This window comes from Bos indicus x Bos taurus, chromosome 29, assembly GCF_003369695.1.
Source record: "Bos indicus x Bos taurus breed Angus x Brahman F1 hybrid chromosome 29, Bos_hybrid_MaternalHap_v2.0, whole genome shotgun sequence".
In the NCBI taxonomy this organism is placed as follows: Eukaryota; Metazoa; Chordata; class Mammalia; order Artiodactyla; family Bovidae; genus Bos; species Bos indicus x Bos taurus.
The window spans coordinates 28,989,191-29,010,630 of NC_040104.1; the positions used below are offsets into that span (position 1 = coordinate 28,989,191).

General features: G+C 39.0%; 1 protein-coding gene across 9 annotated transcripts in view; it reads left to right on the forward strand.

Moving 5' to 3' along the window:
- The window catches only part of GAS2 (growth arrest specific 2), a 180,200-nt gene that overhangs the window by 20,546 nt on the left and 138,214 nt on the right, over positions 1-21,440 (forward strand). The window contains exons 1-2 of one of the 9 annotated variants that reach the window (XM_027531527.1): positions 11,647-11,746; positions 20,173-20,337. In XM_027531527.1, coding sequence (XP_027387328.1) covers positions 20,193-20,337 — 145 coding nt within the window. In that variant the 5' untranslated portion in view covers positions 11,647-11,746; positions 20,173-20,192. Of the gene's footprint in view, positions 1-11,646; positions 11,747-11,838; positions 12,048-13,022; positions 13,703-17,769; positions 19,196-19,913; positions 20,338-21,440 lie in introns of those variants that run through there. The other 8 variants (XM_027531532.1, XM_027531525.1, XM_027531526.1 and 5 more) reach the window with 8 other exon arrangements.

Below are 21,440 nucleotides of genomic sequence, written 5' to 3' on the forward strand. Positions count from 1 at the left end.
GAAGGCATGAATAGAATCAAAAAGCCTGAATCTCCTCAGAGTAAGTGAGAATTTCTCCTACCTGACTGGACTTTGAACTGGAATATTACCCTTTTCCTGCCTTCAGAATCAAATTGAGACCTTGCTCTTGCTGGCTCTTGAAGAAACTGCTGGTCTTCAGACTGGAACTGCATCATTAGCTTTCCTGGGACTCCAGATTTGCCAGCTCACCCTGCAGATCTTGGGAAGTCAGCATCCATAATCGTATAAGCCAATTCTATTTAATATGTGTCTTTCAGTCTCTAGGCTATTTAGTCTGTTTAGGTTGCAAGAGCCAATTAAATAGCTGTCTGCCTAGACTCCCATCTGTCCTCTCCTACAGCTAATTCCAAAAGATGAGATAATTTTGTGCAGAGTTTGAAACCTTCTCTTCACTTTTCCTACTCAAAAGCCTTTTCTCAGTGTCTCCTGCTGTGTTCTTTGTGTGAGTTCTTTCTCATGCTGCTATAAGGGATTTGGCTTAATTCTATGTGATGTGGAATCTCTAGCTGAGTTAGGATACCTGACAGAAACAATGTGAGTTAGTTGTTCAGTCGTGTCTGACTCTTTGTGATCCCATGATCTCAGGAGATCACAGGGGAGCCCACCAGGTTCCTCTGTCCATGGAATTCTCCAGGCAAGAATACTAGAGTGGGTAGCCATTCCCTTTACCAGGGGATCTTCCTGACCCTGGGCTCAAACCCCAGTTCACCTGTAATACAGGCAAATTCTTTACCAACTGAGACACCAGGGAAGCCCAACAGAAACAGTATCCTCTTTTAAAAAATGATTCGACTTTTTTTTTCAGAGTATTTTATTATTACTTTCAAACATTTGAACATAAATTCAGTTAATGTGTAGACTCTTCTCCCTCCTTATAAAGAACGAGAAAAGAAAGCAAGGATAGAAGGAAGAAAGAAAGAAATGAAAAAAGGGAGGGAGGAAGGAGGGAAATGAACCCAGACCTTCAAACCAGTCAAACTCAGACATGAATCTGACTCCTACCTGTGTGGTTTAATGGCTCATTTTCCCTATTAACCTATGATCTGATCCTGCAACTTCATCTATATAGAAAAATTACACAGAGGAGATAGAAGAATGGATGATTAAATAATGAATGTCCAAATATGGATTTCTAAAGGGTGTATAATGTAATGTCATATTCAGAGAAAGGGTACATAAAATTCTCTGATCTTCTCTATTTTTAATGATGATAACTTCTTTATCCCAGAGAATTCTTTATAATGAGTCAATAAGATGATTTAGTTCCTTGGTTAATAATAAAATACCTAGCTTTTTTTTCTGAGCTTCTCAGGTGACTCAGTGGTAAAGAATCCACCTGCCAATGCAGGAGATTCAGGAGACACAGGTTCAATTCCTGGGTTGGGAAGATACCCTGAAGGAGAAAATGGCAACCTACTCCAATAATCTTGCCTGAAGAATCCCATGGACAGTGGAACCTGGACCTGACAGGCTACAGTCCATAGGGTCACAAAGAGATGGACATGACTGAGGACACAGCCTTAATGTCACACTTGCAATATGTCAGACAGTAAACTAAATATTTTTGGCTTCCCTGGTGGCTCAGTCAGTAAAGAGTACAGCTGTATTGCAGGAGACCCAGGTTTGAGGTATCCTTTAGGAGGAAATGGCAACCCATTCCAATATTCTTGCCTGGGAAATCCCATGGACAGAGGAGCTGTAGTCCATGGGGTCACTAGAGTCAGACATGACTTGGCTACTCTACTACCACTACCAAACTATTTTACATGTATTATTATTATTTTATATAATGTTCAAGAATGCTCAAACTACCGCACAATTGCACTCATCTCACATGCTAGTAAAGTAATGCTCAAAATTCTCCAAGCCAGGCTTCAGCAATATGTGAACCGTGAACTTGCTGATGTTCAAGCTGGTTTTAGAAAAGGCAGAGGAACCAGAGATCAAATTGCCAACATCTCCTGGATCATGGAAAAAGCAAGAGAGTTCCAGAAAAGCATCTATTCCTGCTTTATTGACTATGCCAAAGCCTTTGACTGTGTGGATCACAATAAACTGTGGAAAATTCTGAAAGAGATGGGAATACCAGACCACCTGATCTGCCTCTTGAGAAATCTGTATGCAGGTCAGGAAGCAACAGTTAGAACTGGACATGGAACAACAGACTGGTTCCAAATAGGAAAAGGAGTTCGTCAAGACTGTATGTTGTCACCCTGTTTATTTAACTTCTATGCAGAGTACATCATGAGAAACACTGAGCTGGAAGAAGCATAAGCTGGAATCAAGATTGCCGGGAGAAATATCAATCACCTCAAATATGCAGATGACACCACTCTTATGGCAGAAAGTGAAGAGGAACTAAAGAGCCTCTTGATGAAAGTGAAAGTGGAGAGTGAAAAAGTTGGCTTGAAGCTCAACATTCAGAAAACGAAGATCATGGTATCTGGTCCCATCACTTCATGGCAAATAGATGTGGAAAACAGTGGAAACAGTGTCAGACTTTATTTTTCTGGGCTCCAAAATCACTACAGATGGTGACTGCAGCCATGAAATTAAAAGGCGCTTAGTCCTTGGAAGGAAAGTTATGACCAACCTAGATAGCATATTCAAAAGCAGAGACATTACTTTGCCAACAAAGGTCTATCTAGTCAAGGTTATGGTTTCTCCGGTGGTCATGTATGGATGTGAGAGTTGGACTGTGAAGAAAGCTGAGTGCCGAAGAATTGATGCTTTTGAACTGTGGTGTTGGAGAAGACTCTTGAGAGTCCCTTGGACTGCAAGGAGATCCATCCAGTCCATTCTGAAGGAGATCAGCCCTAGGATTTCTTTGGAAGGAATGATGCTGAAGCTGAAACTCTAGTACTTTGATCAACTCATGCAAAGAGTTGACTCATTGGAAAAGACTTTGATGCTGGGAGGGATTGGGGGCAAGAGGAGAAGGGGACGACAGAGGATGAGATAGCTGGATGGCATCACTGTCTCGATGGACGTGAGTCTGAGTGAACTCCGGGTGTTGGTGATGGACAGGGAGGCCTGGTGTGCTGCGATTCATGGGATCGCAAAGAGTCGGACACGACTGAGCGACTGATCTGATCTGATCTGATCTGATATAATGTTCAACTAATGCCTATGAGAGGGGCTATTTGTTAACTCCACTTCACAGATGTGGAAATCGATAGAAAGGTTAAGTAATTTGCTGTGGTTTTCAGCAAGTGAAGAAGTTAGAACCTGACCTGTCTGTCTCCAAATCTGGACTTGGTTATTATTTTAACTGCAGTGACAATTATTAGCACAATTCGTATGTCTGTTCCTTGGCAGCTTCAGTGGGAATAATGGTCACTGAAATCTCTTTGCAAATGGCTCGAGAGTCCATGTGGCTATGGTGGTAACAGCAGGAGGGCACCAGTTCCTAATGCCAAGAGAAGCCCTGTGACCCTGACCCTTTCCTGCACAGTTCATTCACTTCGATTTAGATGTACTATTTTCTTGGCTTGTTGCTCACTCTACTCTTTGGTACTAGGAAAGTCCTTTGATAAGTTTACGACTCATTTCTCTGTTTCATATAAATCAGCAGTAGCAAAGATTCCATGTTTGTGTAAGTTACAGTCTCAGTAATGGAAGTTTCAGCAAGTTTTCTCATCTTTCAACAAAATACAGATGGTCCTCAGCTTAGGATGGTTCAACTTATGATTTTTTGATTTTAAGATGGTGCCAAAGCAAAATGCATTCAGTAGAAAGCAGGCTTCAAATGTTGAATTTTTATATTTTCCCAGGCTGGTGATATTCTGTTACTCTCTCACGATGCGGGGCAGCCACAGCTCCTCGTCAGTCATGTGACCTCCGTGTAAACAACTGATACAATCACAACCATCCTGTACCCATGCAACTATTCTGTTTTTCACTTTTAGCACAGTCGTTGATAAATTTCATGAGATTTTCAATACTGCATTATAAAATAGGCTTTGTGTTAGATGATTTTGTCCAACTATAAGCTAATGTAAGTGTTCTGCGCGTGTTTAATATAGGTTAGGCTGCTGCTGCTGCTAAGTCAATTCAGTCGTGTCCAACTCTGTGCGACCCCATGGACTGCAGCTTACCAGGCTTCTCTGTCCATGGGATTCTCCAGGCAAGAACACTGGAGTGTTGCCATTTCCAACACTGGGTTGCCATTTCCTTCTCCAATGCATGAAAGTGGAAAGTGAAAGTGAAGTCGCTCAGTAATGTCTGACTCTTAGCGACCCCATGGACTGCAGCCTACCAGGCTCCTCCATCCATGGGATTTTCCGGGCAACAGTACTGGAGTGGGGTGCCATTGCCTTCTCCCATAGGTTAGGCTAAGCTATGACATTTGGTAGGTTAGGTATATTAAAGTAACTTACAATATTTTCAGCTTAAATGACACAGTAACCCCATTATAAGGGGAGGAAAACTTGTCATCCTAAATTTATAATTATCAGGGTTAAAAAACAAATGGATAACTGTACCAATGTCTACTTGCAGTAGAGTCCCAAGAAATGTGACAGGAAAATTTCATTTATAATGTAAATGTGTCTATCCACAATGATGCAAAATTAATAGCTGTTGCCATCTTTACATTGGTATTTCCATTTAGTTCCCTTTTGATGGGCACAGTTCCCCCTTCTGTCTCATCAACCTGCTTGAACCTCATCAACCCTAGGGAGTTCCTGCTCTCTAGGGACTTACAATTTAGTACAGGAGATAGGTGCATAAGAACACAATCACGATACTACATCCTCAATGAGGTATAAAAGAAATAGAAAATATCCCAGAGCCCTGGACCCAGAGGCACAGCAACATTCTGCCAGGGAAATCAAGAGAACCACAAAGAGGGTGATGATTAAGCTGATCTTCATGGAAGAAGAAATCTGATTTCTTCAAAGGGAGAAAGTAAAAGGTAAAGATCATTTGAGTCAGCATGAGCAAAGGCATGGAGGTGTGAGGTGTACAGTGTTGGGGATATTGTGACGGATATTACATCATGTCGTCTACTGCTGAGAATATATGTATGCACATCTGTTCTGTTCTTTATAATGAAACCATCTGTTCATTGATGTTCTACCTCAATTTTGATTGATTTTCTCCTCAGCTTAGTTTTTAAGTCAGATATTTTTTTTCAAACTGTGGGTTGTGAAATAAATTTAGTAGCTCCACAGCAGCATTTCTTTTCAACTGAATGGCACAGAAAAGATTAAAACCAAACAGAAAAATATCAGAGTGCATTAATTGGGGAAGGTAAGTACTGTTTTGTGAAACATGTTTTGGTTGTGTTCTGAGTGTGGTTTCATATGTCTGTTCCATAATGTATTTCTTATTGTGGATCATGGTTAAAAAAAAAAAAAAATTTTTTTGAAAGCCCCTGAAGTAGTAATATTTTCTATTACTTTTCACTCACTCATAGTATTGGTTATGATTAAACCTTGAGTCCAAGTCAACCTTGGTTTTTAATGAAGTGACAGGTGACATAGACTGACCTCATTTATAAACCTGGCACAGAGGCATGCATCTGTTTTACTGAAATCTACTTGCATTTAACCAGGTGAAATGATTCGAACTTGGAAATGAAACCATCATTTATAATGTTATTTTAACATTAGTTTTTTCTATTCCAGTTCCAAACTACTAAATTCAAAACAATATATAAAAATCTAACCAATTAAGTAGTAAGCCTCCTAACAGATTGGCTTCTTCTATAATGGTCATCTGTCCATTCAGCAGTTATTTATTGAGCGCTTACTCTAAGGCTTAATGGTATTTAAGATGCTGGAGATGAAAGCGGTGTAAAAAAAACAAAGTTATAAAAATATTTTATTTAGACATTAAATTCAAACTTCTTTCAATTAGGATAGCATGATATTTTAATAAAAGATTTAATAGAAACAAACCACACAAATATTTGGAAAAATAAAAAACACAACTCTGACCTACACAAGAAGAATCACATAACTGTATATATTGCATAGGATATTTTTAAACTAGACAAGATACATGATATATTTCATGAAATGATTTCAGTCTATCCCCTGTGTAAAAATTAGAAGACATATGCTCATATATAACACACATTTTGCAAAAATATGGGTTTTGCCCAGTAGGGAACGGATATCTGTGCTACTGTTGTGTTATACTTATAAAGTTTAAAGTTCTCCATTGAGAGTAAGTTGCATATCAAACTGATAGTAAATCTTAAACTTTTCCTGAGAAATTTCTCCCATTTAATTTATCCTTTGTAGCTTTATATATGAACAGTGATGAAAAGTAATAGCATTGACTTTTTATCCCTAACAGTATTTGTAATTTTCATAGTAGGACTTATAAAATCCACTTTGTTTGTCTTTTGACATTTGAAAAATTTTATTTCAATGTAAAGCAATTGAAGGCCTATATCACAGGCCAAGACACTAGCTAGGTAGGCAAATATATTTTGCAGCCCTAATAAATTATTTCAATAAAACATAAATAAATGTTTTCACTTATTACATTGCTTTAAGTTAGTGAATCATCCACTTATTACATTTCTTCAGCACCATTGCATGTCTTTATGCTGCTTTCTGTATCATTTTTCTTACATCTAAAGCTATCACTTGTCATCTTTAAGTGCCCTTTTGAAGCTATTCATGGATGGGAGAACGTCTTGGTCACCTTTGGAAATTTATTTTACTTTAATCCAGTGTCTCTTCCCACATTATTTAACTTATTTCAAAATTCTCGGTAATCTCCATCATGTATTGAAGGTTTGTCCCACTTTTTAGAATAAGTGAATGTAATTATTTCCATGAGTGGGGAGTTGGGGTTGAGGAGTGAGGGGAAGTTAGCCTATAAATAAGGAAAAAAAAATAATTGTATTGATCACTTTAAACATATATGTATATATACACTCATATGCATATATACTTACATTTAGAGAAAAGGCATGGTTCCTGTTCAAGACAACATTGAAAGTTCAGACACCTGAAACACACAGTAACCCAGGAATTCTCAATATTAGAGTCTCCAAAACTGTGATAACTTAAAGAGGAAAAAAAAGTTTGTTTTCTTTAAATTTGGTTTGACTTTTTTTTTATTATTAACTAGATTGTCTTTAGTTTTTCTTATTAACTAGATTGTCTTTAGTTTTATTAACTAGATTGTCTTTAGGCAATGCCAAAGAGTGCTCAAACTACGGACAATTGCACTCATCTCACACGCTAGTAAAGTAATGCTCAAAATTCTCCAAGCCAGGCTTCAGCAATACGTGAACCGTGAACTTCCAGATGTTCAAGCTGGTTTTAGAAAAGGCAGAGGAACCAGAGATCAAATTGCCAACATCCGCTGGATCATGGAAAAAGCAAGAGAGTTCCAGAAAAACATCTATTTCTGCTTTATTGACTATGCCAAAGCCTTTGACTATGTGGATCACAATAAACTGGAAAATTCTGAAAGAGATGGGAATACCAGACCACCTGACCTGCCTCTTGAGAAATTTGTATGCAGGTTAGGAAGCAAAAGTTAGAACTGGACATGGAACAACAGACTGGTTCCAAATAGGAAAAGGAGTACGTCAAGGCTGTATATTGTCACCCTGCTTATTTAACTTCTATGCAGAGTACATCATGAGAAACACTGGGCTGGAAGAAGCACAAGCTGGAATCAAGATTGCCAGGAGAAATATGAATAACCTCAGATATGCAGATGACACCACCCTTATGGCAGAAAGTGAAGAGGAACTAAAGAGCCTCTTGATGAAGGTGAAAGAGGAGAGTGAAAAAGTTGGCTTAAAGCTCAACATTCAGAAAACGAAGATCATGGCATCTGGTCCCATCACTACATGGGAAATAGATGGGGAAACAGTGGAAACAGTGTAACACTTTATTTTTGGGGGCTCCAAAATCACTGCAGATGGTGACTGCAGCCATGAAATTAAAAGACGCTTACTCCTTGGAAGAAAAGTTATGACCAACCTAGATAGCATATTCAAAAGCAGAGACAGTACTTTCCAACAAAGGTCCGTCTAGTCAAGGCTATGGTTTTTCCTGTGGTCATGTATGGATGTGAGAGTTGGACTGTGAAGAAAGCTGAACACTGAAGAACTGATGCTTTTGAACTGTGGTATTGGAGAAGACTCTTTAGAGTCCCTTGGACTGCAAGGAGATCCAACCAGTCCATCCTAAAGGAGATCAGCCCTGGGATTTCTTTGTAAGGAATGATGCTAAAGCTGAAACTCCAGTACTTAGGCGAAGAGTTGACTCATTGGAAAAGACTCTGATGCTGGTAGGGATTGGGGGCAGGAGGAGAAGGGCACGACAGAGGATGAGATGGCTGGATGGCATCACTGACTTGATGGACATGAGTCTGAGTGAACTCCGGGAGTTGGTGATGGACAGGGAGGCCTGGCGTGCTGTGATTCATGGGGTCGCAAAGAGTCAGACACAACTGAGTGACTGAAGTGAACTGAACTGAGATTGTCTTTATTGTCTAGACAATAATTTACACTCACTGAACATTTTTTTTTTAATTTGTAGAAAATTGCCTTACAATTTTTTTGTTGGTTTCTGCTGTACAGCAGTGCTAGTCAGCCATAATTATACATATATATATATATATGTAATTATGTGTGTGTGGGTATATGTGTCTGTCTGTGTGTATAGATATGTATAAGTATAGCTATATGTACATATGATGTTTACATATATATATATATATCCCCTCCTGAGCCTCCCTTCCCTCCCCTCATCCCATCTCTCTAGATCATCACAGAGTGCCAGGTGTTCCCAGTGTTATTTAGCAACTTCCTACTAACAATCTGTTTTAAACATGATAATATATGTATGTCAATGCAACTTTCTCTATTCATCCCACCCTTCCCTTCCCGCACTGTGTCCAAAGTCCATTCTCTACTAGGTTCATCAGTAACATTTTTCTAGATTCCATAGATAGATGTTAATATATGATAGTTGTTTTTCTGACTTACTTCACTCTGTATAAGAGGCTCTAGGTTCATCCACCTTCATTACAATTGACTCAGATTTGTTCCTTTTTATGGCTGAGTCATATTCCATTGTATAAATGTACCACGACTTCTTTATCCGTTCATCTGTCTATGGACATCTAGGATGCTTCCGTGTGCTAGCTATTATAAATATTGCTGTGATGAACATTGGGGCACATGGGTCTTTTAGAATTACGGTTTTCTCAGTGTGTATGCCTAGTAGTGGGATTTCAGGCTCATATGGTAGATGTATTTCTAGTTTTTTAAAGAAAACGCCATACTGTTTTCCATAGTGGTTGCATCAGTTTACATCCCCACTTATGCCATTATGTTTCAAGAATGTATTTAGACACTTTTCACTCCATTAGGTGAGACATTAGCTTCCTTGACCTTCACATGAGGGAAGTTATCATCGAGTCACTAGGATTTCCTAACACAAATGTGTTTAGGTTGCGAACAAGGCAAGACAATTCCTGGGCAAAAAGGTTTTCTGACAGATTTTTATAAGTGACGGATTGGAATACATAAGTAGAAATTTGATTTTCAAAAACACAAAATAAAGATCAAGTGGAAAAAATCAAATGAAAATCCACTTTGCTGCCTCTTCAGAAATCTTTTGTGTTACTTCTCTTTTGTCACCAGAAGAATATTCAGTATTCAGTATCAACTCTTAGATACTAAGAGAGAAAATACATATTTCTCCTCGTATTTTTCTTTTGGCTTTTGCTCAAAGGACAGAGGGTCTGATATAATGGAGAATTTAAAATGTAAAATACCTGGAAGAAAGAGGCATAAAAGGGAGTAATTTGGATGATGATCCTCTCCCAGTGCTTCTGGAAGACTCCTGATTGTCCCAAGTTGGGTTTAACAAATTCCCTTAATCAACAAAATTATTGTCTTTGCACTTCACTTTTTAAAATATCAATGTTGAATGATGTGACAAGAAAATTTATATAGATAGTAGAAGAGAATCTGAGCTTTTGAAAATCTAGGTGTTAAACTTTTTAAACTTTTATTATATGCTTTGGATATACTTAATTTATTGGCTGGTGATATTTTGATCATGAAAAATTGTCAAGGATGTTTGATTTTACTTCCATTTTGTAGGTTTAGAAACTAACAGTTCTTTGTTGGGGCTCTAGGAACACTCATATCTGTCTGGTTAAATTTTGAAAAAAATATTATTTTGACAGTGATTACTCAAATTCATCAGTAATCCATTCTGTATGTTTTGTTGTTATTGAGGCATATGTAAGCAGTAAGGTAGGCCTTTTTATGATGCCGTTTCTCCTTAAAATGAGGAATGGCTCCCCCCCCCCGCTTTTATGGGGAAGCCCAAGGAGAAATACGGAGCTAACTGCAATACCCAATTGAACTAAAATAAAAAGCTTAGAGTTCAGTTTCACCAAACTTTTCCATCTGTTTTCTCCCCTTCATGATTTGCCCTGCTACTACAACCAAAGAACTGATTAAGTTTCTAGATGTTTTAGAGCAAATAACCATTTCCAGATGAAAGCAACAATAAGTGCAAAATGAATTTTTCCAATTATATTTAAAATTATCCACATCACTTGGCTGTTGTCTACGCACGGGTAGTTTCTTTTGTGTGTGTGAGGTGTTGGGGAGGTTGGGGTGGGGTGGTGGTATATTGTGCTTGGTCGCTCAGTTGTGTCAGACTCTTTATGAAGCCATGGACTGTAGAATTCATGGGGGTTCTCCAGGCAAGAATACTGGAGTGGGTTGCCATGCCCTCCTCCGGGAGATCTTCCCAATCCAGGCATGGAACCCAGGTTTCCCGCATTGCAGGCAGATTCTTTACTGTCTGAGCCACCAGGGAAGCCCAAGAACACTGGAGTGGATAACCTATCCCTTCTCCAGGAGATCTTCTCTACCCAGCAATCAAACAGGAGTCTCCTGCATTTGTAGGCACATCCCTTACCAGCTGAGCTTCACCGTTTTAAACATGGTATCCAAGACAAGTTTAGAATACCTGTGCCATACCATCCTTGGATGGAGATGCTTGTGAAACTGATGAACAGATGAACAATAACAACAACAAAAAGTGATCCTTTTCAACAACATTCCATGGAAAGGAGTAACTAACTGGAGGGAATTAGGACCCTGAGTTCAAGAGGTCACATGCCTACTAGAGGTGAAGGAGACAGACAGTTGCACGTCTGTCTGTCTGCTTCACAGGAAGACTTTTCATCTCAGAATAGTGCCCTAATAAACAACAGTTGGAGAAAATTGTCTGTGACATTCAACGTAATGCTGAGCCCAGACTGAGAGAAGGAAAGGTGGAATTGTATTTCCTTGTGTAAAGCGAAAACAGCGGCCATGAATAACAGCCTCTTATACAATCTGATATTTAAAGGGAATTGTAAGAAATCAAACTGTTCAATTTGGAACGAAGAGTGGCCGAAGTTACTGGAAAGCTCATGTCTCCGAGTCTGCAAAAATCACTGGCCAGGAAAGCAAAACTTTTCCAACACCCAATTTTAATATTGTGCTAAAGCCATTGACTCTGTGAAAAACCCTGAGTTAAATATGATCTCCACCCGCCCCCCCCCACACCCCCGCCTCTCCCGCCCCCTTCTCTCTTAGGTTAGTGTTTGGGGGACCTGGAGGGGGCTGGAGCTTGGCCCCAACCTCGGAATTGCTGCCAAGGGCTTGTAATACAATCTCTCCCCGTTTGAAGGGTAAATCAGTGTCAACTGCGTTTGCTGTCCACCAGAAAAAGTAAGCATTTGACTTCCGCTCGGTCTGCGTGGACTGATGAAATGTAGGAAATCTGTTTCTGGCAGCGGGGCGGGGGTAAAAATCGTTTTCCCAAACAGCACCGAGAGGAGCCATCAGAGAAGTATGAAGAGGGGCCGTGCGGCTGGAGCTGCCGCCGCCGCCGCCGCCGGGCTGCTTGGGTGCGGAGAGCTGCTGCAGCAGCACGCGCGCAGGGAGGGGGCCGGCCCCGAGACGCCGCGCGAGCCCAGCCCGCAGCCCCGGCGCCGCTGAGCGCCGCCAGCAGCCCAGCTCCGGACGTGGGGTGAGCAGGCGGGCGGGCCCCGCTCGCAGACGCCGCCGCCGCCACCCTCTTGCCGCCGCGGTGTGCGCACTCTGCATCCCAGCCCGGGGGACGGCGGGGGTGGTGGGGGCGTCCTGGCAAATAACCTCGGGGACGCGGGTGGGAAGGGTGGCGTGCTGCGGACTGCGGGACGGGCTCTGGCTCTGGGTGGGTGATCACTACAGCGGGGGACCCTCTGACTCCCCGGAAGCAACCATGTGTTCCTCATCCCTATTGTGGAGGAGTCCCAGCGACCGCCGCCTAGAGAAGCCCCCGCTGGGGGCGGCTCAGCCAACCAGCTACCGAAGTAGGGACTTCTAATTAGCACGATCGTAAATGCACACTTATGCAGTCTTGCAGAAGGGTCCTTGTCTGCTTGCTCAGCGTTGTCTCTCATGGAGGAGAGGAGGGCGGAGGGGGGATGGTCTTAGTGGATTGATCCTGAGTGTTTTACTTGAGTCCGGGAGGGAGGACGGGTTGGGAGGAAACAATGAGACACGCGTGATTTGGGGTGATGCTGTGTCCCATTGATGAATTTGACAGAGTTGAGCTTTTATTACATGGATAAACAAACGCTAGGTTAGCCTATGAATCAACCTCCTTTGGGGAGATTTTTGGATCCAAAGAGCAAGGTTTTGGAATCTGGAATTGTTCGGGGAGCCGAAGAGCCAGCTTGGCTTTGGAAGCATTAACTATCCTGGCAAGATTAAATTCTATACGCCGAATAAACTGCCATTAGCGTAGCCCAGGGACTTCCCTGGGGGATCAGATGGCAAGGCATCGGCCTGCAATGCGGGAGACCTGGGTTCGATCCCTGGGTTGGGAAGATCCCTTGCAGGAGGGCAGGGCAACCCACTCCAGTATTGACTGGAGAATCCTCATAGACAGAGGAGCCTGGAGGGCTACAGTCCATGGGGTCGCCAAGAGTCGGTCGCGACTGAGCGACTACACACACACACACACACACACACAGCCTAGCCCAGACATTTCTACTGTCTTATAGAGGAAACAAAAGCAGAGGTTAACAGATTCTGTTTTCTACCTTATGGTATAATAGGGTTAGGGAAGAGGAGTGGTTGTCCATTAAACTCTTTGGAAATCAAAGCTTTTCCTCCCTACCACCCTTTTCATCTTCATCCTCTCAGCCCCTGCATCTTCATCCTCTTACAGTCAAGTGTTTGCAAAACTTTACTATCTCTCTTGTCATCTCCTTCCTCTCCCCAAGATCCCTCTTCAGCAAAGCCAGATCAACTCTGGGAGATCTTTGCCCAGGAAATAAGATCTGCATGTGTACAGGAACACCCATTAGGCTGCCTAGTGTTAAATAAAGGCTCAGACAGGTCGGAGGTGCCAGCCAGGCAGAGGAAGTCCACCTTCCCTCCCCACCTATCCCCTGAGATTCACAGAGGCCAGGCTGAGAACCATCCCACCTGCTCACTGCCTTTCTCTCCCAGCCTCTTAGCAGTGTGGACACTGATTAACTCCAGCTGGAATCTGGTTTGCCCAGCCTGTCTTTGAAATTGATCAATGAGTTCCTTCTCAAGGAATGCTCCCCCCTAACTGTGGAGGAGGAGGAGGTGGTGACTGTGGTGGTCCTCTCCAACATGGGCATCCTGGTTCTCAGTGCCTAAGACAAGGTAAGGGACAGACATCTGAGGCATGGGACAGGCAGCCTTTGCAATGCACACTGCAGGCTTTGCATAAGCTCCCTGAGTGGGCTCTGAAAGCTTGCATTTCAGCTTGTGTGCTGCTAAACTTGGGGTTTAGTTCTTCATTTTAGCCCTAACCACCATACTTTGTGATGTGGGCTGTACTTTGCTGGGAAATAAATTTACAAGACACACTTTAATCTGGTACAAAAAGTTATGTGATTGCCACTGAGTTTCCTAGTATGTTGGTAGGAAATCTTAGTTAAACTTGCAGTTATGGCACAATGTCAGCTCTTCTATTTAAGTATGTTATGCATAATTTTAGGAAGGCCAAAGTTACCTTGGTTGAAGTCAAACAATGAGATTCTAACAAATTTGTTTGCAGGGGGAGTTAAAACTGGAGCCTATGGTAAGGTTATTTTGGTATCTTTGTGGTTTTGATATGGTGGTACAGAGATCCTGCTGTTTCCTTTAATTTCTGCTAGACAGCTATCAAGATTTTCCACTCAGTGTTTTCTGACTAGAGAAAAGAACTGGAGAAAGGTAGAAAATATCTCTTGGCAAAAAGAGTAAGATGCTTGTGTAATGTTTCTGTCCTAAATCTTTTCAGAGTCAAGTCAGTTGAGTTTTTACGTACGCTCTCCCCTTACATGAGAGTACATATATATTCAACAGAATGTAGAACTCTGCTAACTCTCAACTACATTATAGTTATGGAAAACAGAAATCTTTTTTTATTGCAAACAGTGCACACACACACATACGTACACATACAACATCTTTTTATGAATTAAAGTTCAACTTAGATGAATTTGGATGTAAGTCCTTAAATATCCTAATTGATTAATGACTTTCAGATGGCTTTCTATTCAAATAAAGTCTGAAATTTATCTGGTAGGAGTCCAAGAACGAGCTAAATTGTTTGAAAGAATGGTTTAGTAGAATTTAAAAAAACAGCAAAGCTTTAAATATCTTTTATGCCAAGAAAATACAAGAAATTAATTCCCACTCAGTCTTAATTTTTTGGTTATGATTTGAGAAGGAATTATTATTGCAGGTGTACCATCATTTGGTTAAAGGCAAATCATCATGGGGCTGAACGGTAAGAAAGAGACTCCTGAAAGAGAGTTAGCATTCTTTGAGTGTTAGCATATCCTAGCAGGAGGGCTTGGATAGGATACCTTTAATGACTGTGACTAAATAGACTTGTTACTTCGGCCAAAACATCTTAAGCCTACAGTCCCTTTTAATTACCATGAATTTGGCTGGTAAGTCTAAGACCCATTTGAGTTTAAAGATTTCATTACGTAATTAGGAAAAGTAGTAACTAGTATCATTTTGCCTTTATGCTTGGCACTTTTCAATTTCAGACAAGTTGCTCACTCCCCTTAGCCAGAAGCAAAGGTCCATTTACAAGATCTAAAATTACCTTCCTGGTTAAATTTTGGACTTTTATTCTCTGTAAAATTTTGCATTCCTGACATTGGTTGAGAATATATAGCTTTGTAGAGCTATTATTGGTCAGCCAAAATGAATCCCATAGATGTAAAGAACTCAGAATGATGAAAGAGCCATCTAGAGCCATCCTTGGTTGTTAATTTTTTGAGTCTAACTTGAAAGAGAGCATTTTCTACGTTGGGAATTTTGAAGGGTGTTTGACTTAAGGTGTTTTTATTTATTTAATTTTCATTTTAAAAGAAATTGGCCTATTAAATTTGTTTTCTTCATGCTTTACTCCTATAGCACACAAAACTGACTAGATAAAAGTGAGGTCAATGCTCTAAATGAGAACAAAGGTGGCCTGTAGTGATAGGACCCTTGACTGTGGGTTCATTAGCACTCTGTTTTAAATGGCCACAGTGAGGCATCTGTGTGTGTGTGTGTGTTGGCGGGGGTGACATCTGTCACATTTAATTTAAAAGATACGGCATTCCTCGATCTTAATGGCTTATAAGTCTTTGCTGCTAAAGTGAAGTGTAATATGTTACCAAAATTTGCTGTCAAAAACACATGTAAATTACCCATCTTGGAGCTCAACATTTCATTCATCATCTTGGGGTCTTCATACCTCTCAATATGAAGAAAAGTTGGGATTTTCAATTATTTATGGTTTTATTTCACCAATACTTTATCTTTTTTTTTGGCTATACCATTCCTTTTCCAAAATCTTAGTTCCCTGACCAGGGATTGAATCCGCCCCTCAGTAGTGAAAGTGCAGAGTGCTAACCACTGGGACTGCCAGGAATTCTTCATCAATACTTTTATCAGTTTTCATTTCTCCCCCTTATCCTTTGTCTTTTCTTAGTGATTTAGAGTTCTACAAAGTATCCCTATTTTGTTACAAAATTTCTTTTCTTTCAAAAATAAGTCAATGGAAGCTTTATTTTGGCGTCTTTCCTATGGTGATGATTTCAATTTAGCAAGTATTTGTTGAATATAAAATATATGCCAAATACTGACACAAATATTTCATTTTCACAAGTGTATGTGAGGTGTTAGCCTCCAATGTACATACTGGAGAACTCAAGTACAAAGAGACAAAGTCACAGGGCTAGAATAGAACAACTACTAAATAGCAAGGTGGTACAGCTAGTATTTGACTTCACAACTTCTGATTCCAGCTCTAATATTCTGTTAATAAGGCTTCTTAACAGAATTAAATATCAGACAGTAGGGGTATGTGTTTCACTTTGTTCTTATTTTTCTTTCTTTCCAATTTATTTTCCATGCAATAATGTGATTTTTTAAAATAACATCAACAAAGACTAGAGATAGATCAGAAACCATTTTGATTATAATCAAAGAACAGCTCTAGGTGGCAAAAAAGTCTAGGTAACTTTTCTTCAGAGTCAAAACTGATGTCTTCAGCTGGGATTCTGAAACAACAGACTAAACCAAGTCTTCAAACATGTGATATTTTACTTACGGAGTCATTAATTTTTTCTTCTTCCCCCTGGGCTAGTTCAAGTCTCATCATATTCATAATGATTATTCCAGAATCACGTCTATGGAAAGAAAGAAAAAAAATACACACACACACATTCTTTGAAGAATTTTGTATTAAATTTCTGCATGTTTTTCCCTTTATTTTTCTGAATTCCGAATCCTGAGGGTTGATTTATCCATTTTTCGATAGACCCATAAAGTTTGGAGAAGCCATAGAAGAAGCTTTTGAATCCTTACTCCTTTTTTTCAAAGCATAGATTTTGCTTTGTATTACCAAAGTTACTTATCAAGTTTTAAAATATTTAGATTATAGAAATTTTAACAGTAACATCTTCCAGTATTTAGATATGTTCTAGAAGAAAGTGTTTTCTTTCTTCAAAACCTTTTTTTTTTTTCAAGTCAGTGTATTGTTCATCATTTCATTTCCTATCTTTAAAAGCTACCCCTTGGCATCTCTAGTGGTTTTCACATACTTTTGAATATATTCAAAAGATCAGAAGTGACATTTCCCTTGTAATCTGTTCTTTGTGAGCTAATTCAACTCATTCAGATGGATTAAACATTTGTTGAAAATTATAAAACATTTATAATCCTGTAGTGATCTTTTTATCTGGATAATTTAAATTTATTTGACCTTTGCTCACCCCAATTTAATCCTTTCATTTGGAAACTGCTTCACCATGGGTAATTCTTTCACAGTCCAAATTTTGGTCCTGCTAGTTGGGCCCATGCCCATCTTTCCTGTTCATATCTCAGCCTCATTTAAATCCAAGACCACCAAGTAGTGACTCACAGCTAAACCGTAGAGTCAAGCCAAGTTTGACGGTGTTTTAAAATGTGAAAAAAGGATCAGAAGAATTTGGATGAAAATCCTAAGTTTTTTTCAAAAGGGACTTAAACAAGAAGAGTTCCTTAAACAAGAGTCCCTATATATGAGTGACTTTAGATTTCTACATATTTGGCATATGTTTAATCGTTTAACTTCTATCATATGCCAATTGCCCACTAAACTTTTCTCCACCTTTGTCACCTGGGAAAATATGATTCTGTTTTTTTTTTTTTTTTTCGTTTTTTAAATATAATTTTGATTATACACAAAGCAGTATAACAAGCATTGCTGAATTATTGTTTTGACTTAATAATCACCTGTAAATATTAAAAGATAGTTTGAATTACATTTCTGGCAAAATATGGGACAGACTGCATGAGAAATAAATGTGCCACTGTCAAGGAAAATAAACCTTCACTGTTTAGAAGTATTGAGGGGACAGATTGTGTCCCTCTGGCTCATTGAAGCTGTTACATGCCATTAGGCTTACTGTAAACTATCCCTTGATGAATTCTCTGCTGGACAATGAGCTTAAGAATTTGAGGTGTCTTCTTGCTTTTACAAAGCAGAATAGGACTCTGATGCTTCAATGGAAGTTGCAGAGCCCATAATAGCATGTAGGTAAAGTTACTGAACTCCCACTTCTCACTTTCAGGAGAGTAGTGGGAGAGATTGTGTCTTGAGAAGAAAGGCATTTTAGAGGTAACCCTTTTAAGATTTCAATTAGTTATTTAAATGTATGAATCATGGGCTTAAATGTGTTATTAAAATGCTTGTTTCTGAGGCTAGCTTAGCTTGTAGGGATCCTACACACCTACTGGGAGGTGTTTTGTTTTACTGGTCTTGGACCTATTTTTTAAAGAACCAGGGCAAAAATATTTTAGGCTTCTGGTTTAGTCACAGGTTTTGGAGAAAACTTTTAGGACTTTATATGAATAATCTCATGATAAATTGCAAAAGAAAATAGACAATTGCAATATCCTGGCACCTGTAATGACAATTTAATAGAATAGGGCAAGGGGTGATAAAATATTGCACATTTTCACTAGTTACCACTTTAGAGATTTACAGAAGATATTTTCAAAGAAAATTTATAGTAATTCTTTTTGTACAAAAAAAGAAATCAAAGCATAATTTGTTTGGAAATGAAATTGTGCTTTTAAATTATATACTGATGGCACTTTTTAGGTATTTGCAGCAAAATGTTTGGAAGACCATCACATTTTACATTTTTGTGAATACCAATGTCTAATTTTTTTTTAAAGCTGTCTTTAAAAGACAAAAATTAACCTAGGCTGAGAAGCGTTTGAGATTAATTGGAAAAGAATGCTATGTAAGGTTTCAAATTTTAAAACCAACAAGGCTATAAACAACTTATACCAGTAAACTTAAAGTACCATTAGTAATAAATATAGCTGAAAACCCTATTATAGCATATAAATCTTACTTTTTGCCAGTTGCAAACATTTTCCTTTTATTCAGTCATAATACATTTTGTTATTTTATAGGCACTATTTGCATATAGAATGGAGTTAAACACATAGTTAAACTTATGAGTTTATTACTTTACTGCCCCATTATTATATCTACAGTCTTAGGTCCTATAAATAACGCAAAAAATGAATGTAGTGTTACATTCGAGGCCAACTATATATTCATACATTTTTCCCCCTTGCAACCCACTTTGAGGACTGTGTTACTCATAGGTGAGTGAATTTATTTCTTGTTGTGTAGATATATGTAATTACTTTTATGCTAAAGATGATTACAAATAAACCCTGGTATGCAAAACTTACGAAGTGGGAAGGTACAAAGTAAGACAAAAGAAAACCTGTGATGATAGTTATTAGAATTAAGGTGTAATTCCTGAATTATAATATGGGTACTTGATGACACTATTATAAAATGTGTCATTCTGAAAACAGTAATGGTCTTACAGTATGAAGACCCAAGTTCAAAGCTGACTCTGCCATGATCTAACCCTATGATTTCGGTTGAGTCACCATTCCTCTTTGGGTTTTGTTTCCATTAACTATATATGCATACTTATAGCAGATTCATGTTGTTTTTGCCGCAGAAATTAACACAGCACTGTAAAGCAATTATTTTTCAATTAAAAAATTTTTAAAAAGTGCAAGCTCTCCTGTGTCCCACCCAACTCTTTTAAAGTGTAAGTACATGATCACTTGGCCATCTGTAAAGAACCAAGTGCTATGCTTAATCTCATAGGTAATAGTTTGAAGAGTAGTGATCATATGTCGATAAGAAATTTTCTAAATACTGTCATTGCTAGTATTCAGTCCTAAAATTCTGTGGAAATTTATGGCTTCAAAAATTAACCCAAACAATGGAGGTTTACAATTTGGATACCAAAATTTTAATGGAATTTCTTGCTTTCAAAACTGACTTTTTTCCAGATGTGATGTTTTCTACAAGCATAGAGCTTACTGTTTGATTTTTCTATTTGACCTTTGATTGCTGCTGTTTCTGACCAAATAGTTGGTCAAAACTGACAAGGGCCAGTACTGATAGAGCAAACGGTTGTTTCCTGGGGGTTAATAATTAATAACCTGACTTGTCATCCAAAAGTCTGCAGATCCTGTTCCTTACTGTGCCATTTTTAGCAAGGTTTTAACAAGAGAAGTCTGTATAAAAAGCAATTGCTCTTTTGTTTCCAAAACAGGTATTACAAGTGGATAAATAATGTGCACTGCTCTGAGCCCAAAGGTACGCAGTGGACCTGGCCTTTCTGATATGCATCAGTATAGCCAGTGGCTGGCCAGCAGACATGAAGCTAATTTGCTGCCGATGAAAGAAGATCTGGCCTTGTGGTTAACCAATCTGTTAGGTAAGGTTATAAGACCTCGTTTTGTCAGCAAAGATAACAAGTTTATTCCCCCTGCTCCTGTAATATCCTTCTCCTAAGCATGTGACAGCACCTTAGAAAGAAAAACTTTCATCAGTTTCATTTCGCATCTGGGATACCTGAAGCATGTGGAAAATTTAAATGAATTTCCCAATGTCTCTTACATTAACTGTGCTTAGTTATTCCAATATAATGTATTGGATTGTGGAACTATGTGGTCAAATTGCTTATTTTACCTACACGCTTGCTGATCTGATTTATTTTTACTTTTCTTTCATGCAACTGGCCAGTTTGGCCTATTCTTTCGACACTGCACAAGAGCCACAGTCTGTGAAATCTGGCTTCTAAAACTTGGTTTCTTTGCTCTCATTTTATAATACATCTTCTGTTGTTTAGTCGCTAAGTCATGTCCAACTCTCTAAAACTGCTGAAAACCCAGACTCTGGAACAATGACTCCTCTCCTTTGTCCAAATGAGCTGACTGGAGTCATCCAACCTTGACCTAAAATTTTTCTTTTCATTGCACTTTTATTTTTAAATACTTTTCCAAAAGGACTGTCTTTGAGAAAAATATTGCTTCCTGCTAAGGCTGCCTCTTTTTTTTTGTTTGTTTTGTTTCTACTGTGCTGGCATAGTCATAGAATATAATTTCAACCATGTGCAAAGTAGAATCATACAGTTAAAGGATCATCATATAAAACAATACTATTTCACTAGTAATTTTTCGCAGAGGCCAAAATTGATTTAAGCCCTGAAAAAAGGTCCTTATAGAGTTCATAAAATATAAGATTTGAATATTGAATATACATAGGATTTGCATGGTGCTTTATCATTCACAGAAAAGATTTCACCAACATGATCTTATTATTGAAAGGATTCCTTCAAGGTAAATGTTGTTCTCACTTTTTAGCCACTGAAATGAAAGAGTTGAAGAGAAGAGCGCCCTGCGGATCTGAAATTTAACAAGGTTTTGTGAGGTTTGAGCACACTTTAGCAAGATTTTTGTTTTTGCTCACCATGGCCCTGGATTTTTATGTTGCTTTTCACTTTTTAAGCCTTTATCCTAGAGTTTCCTTTTTCTTCAC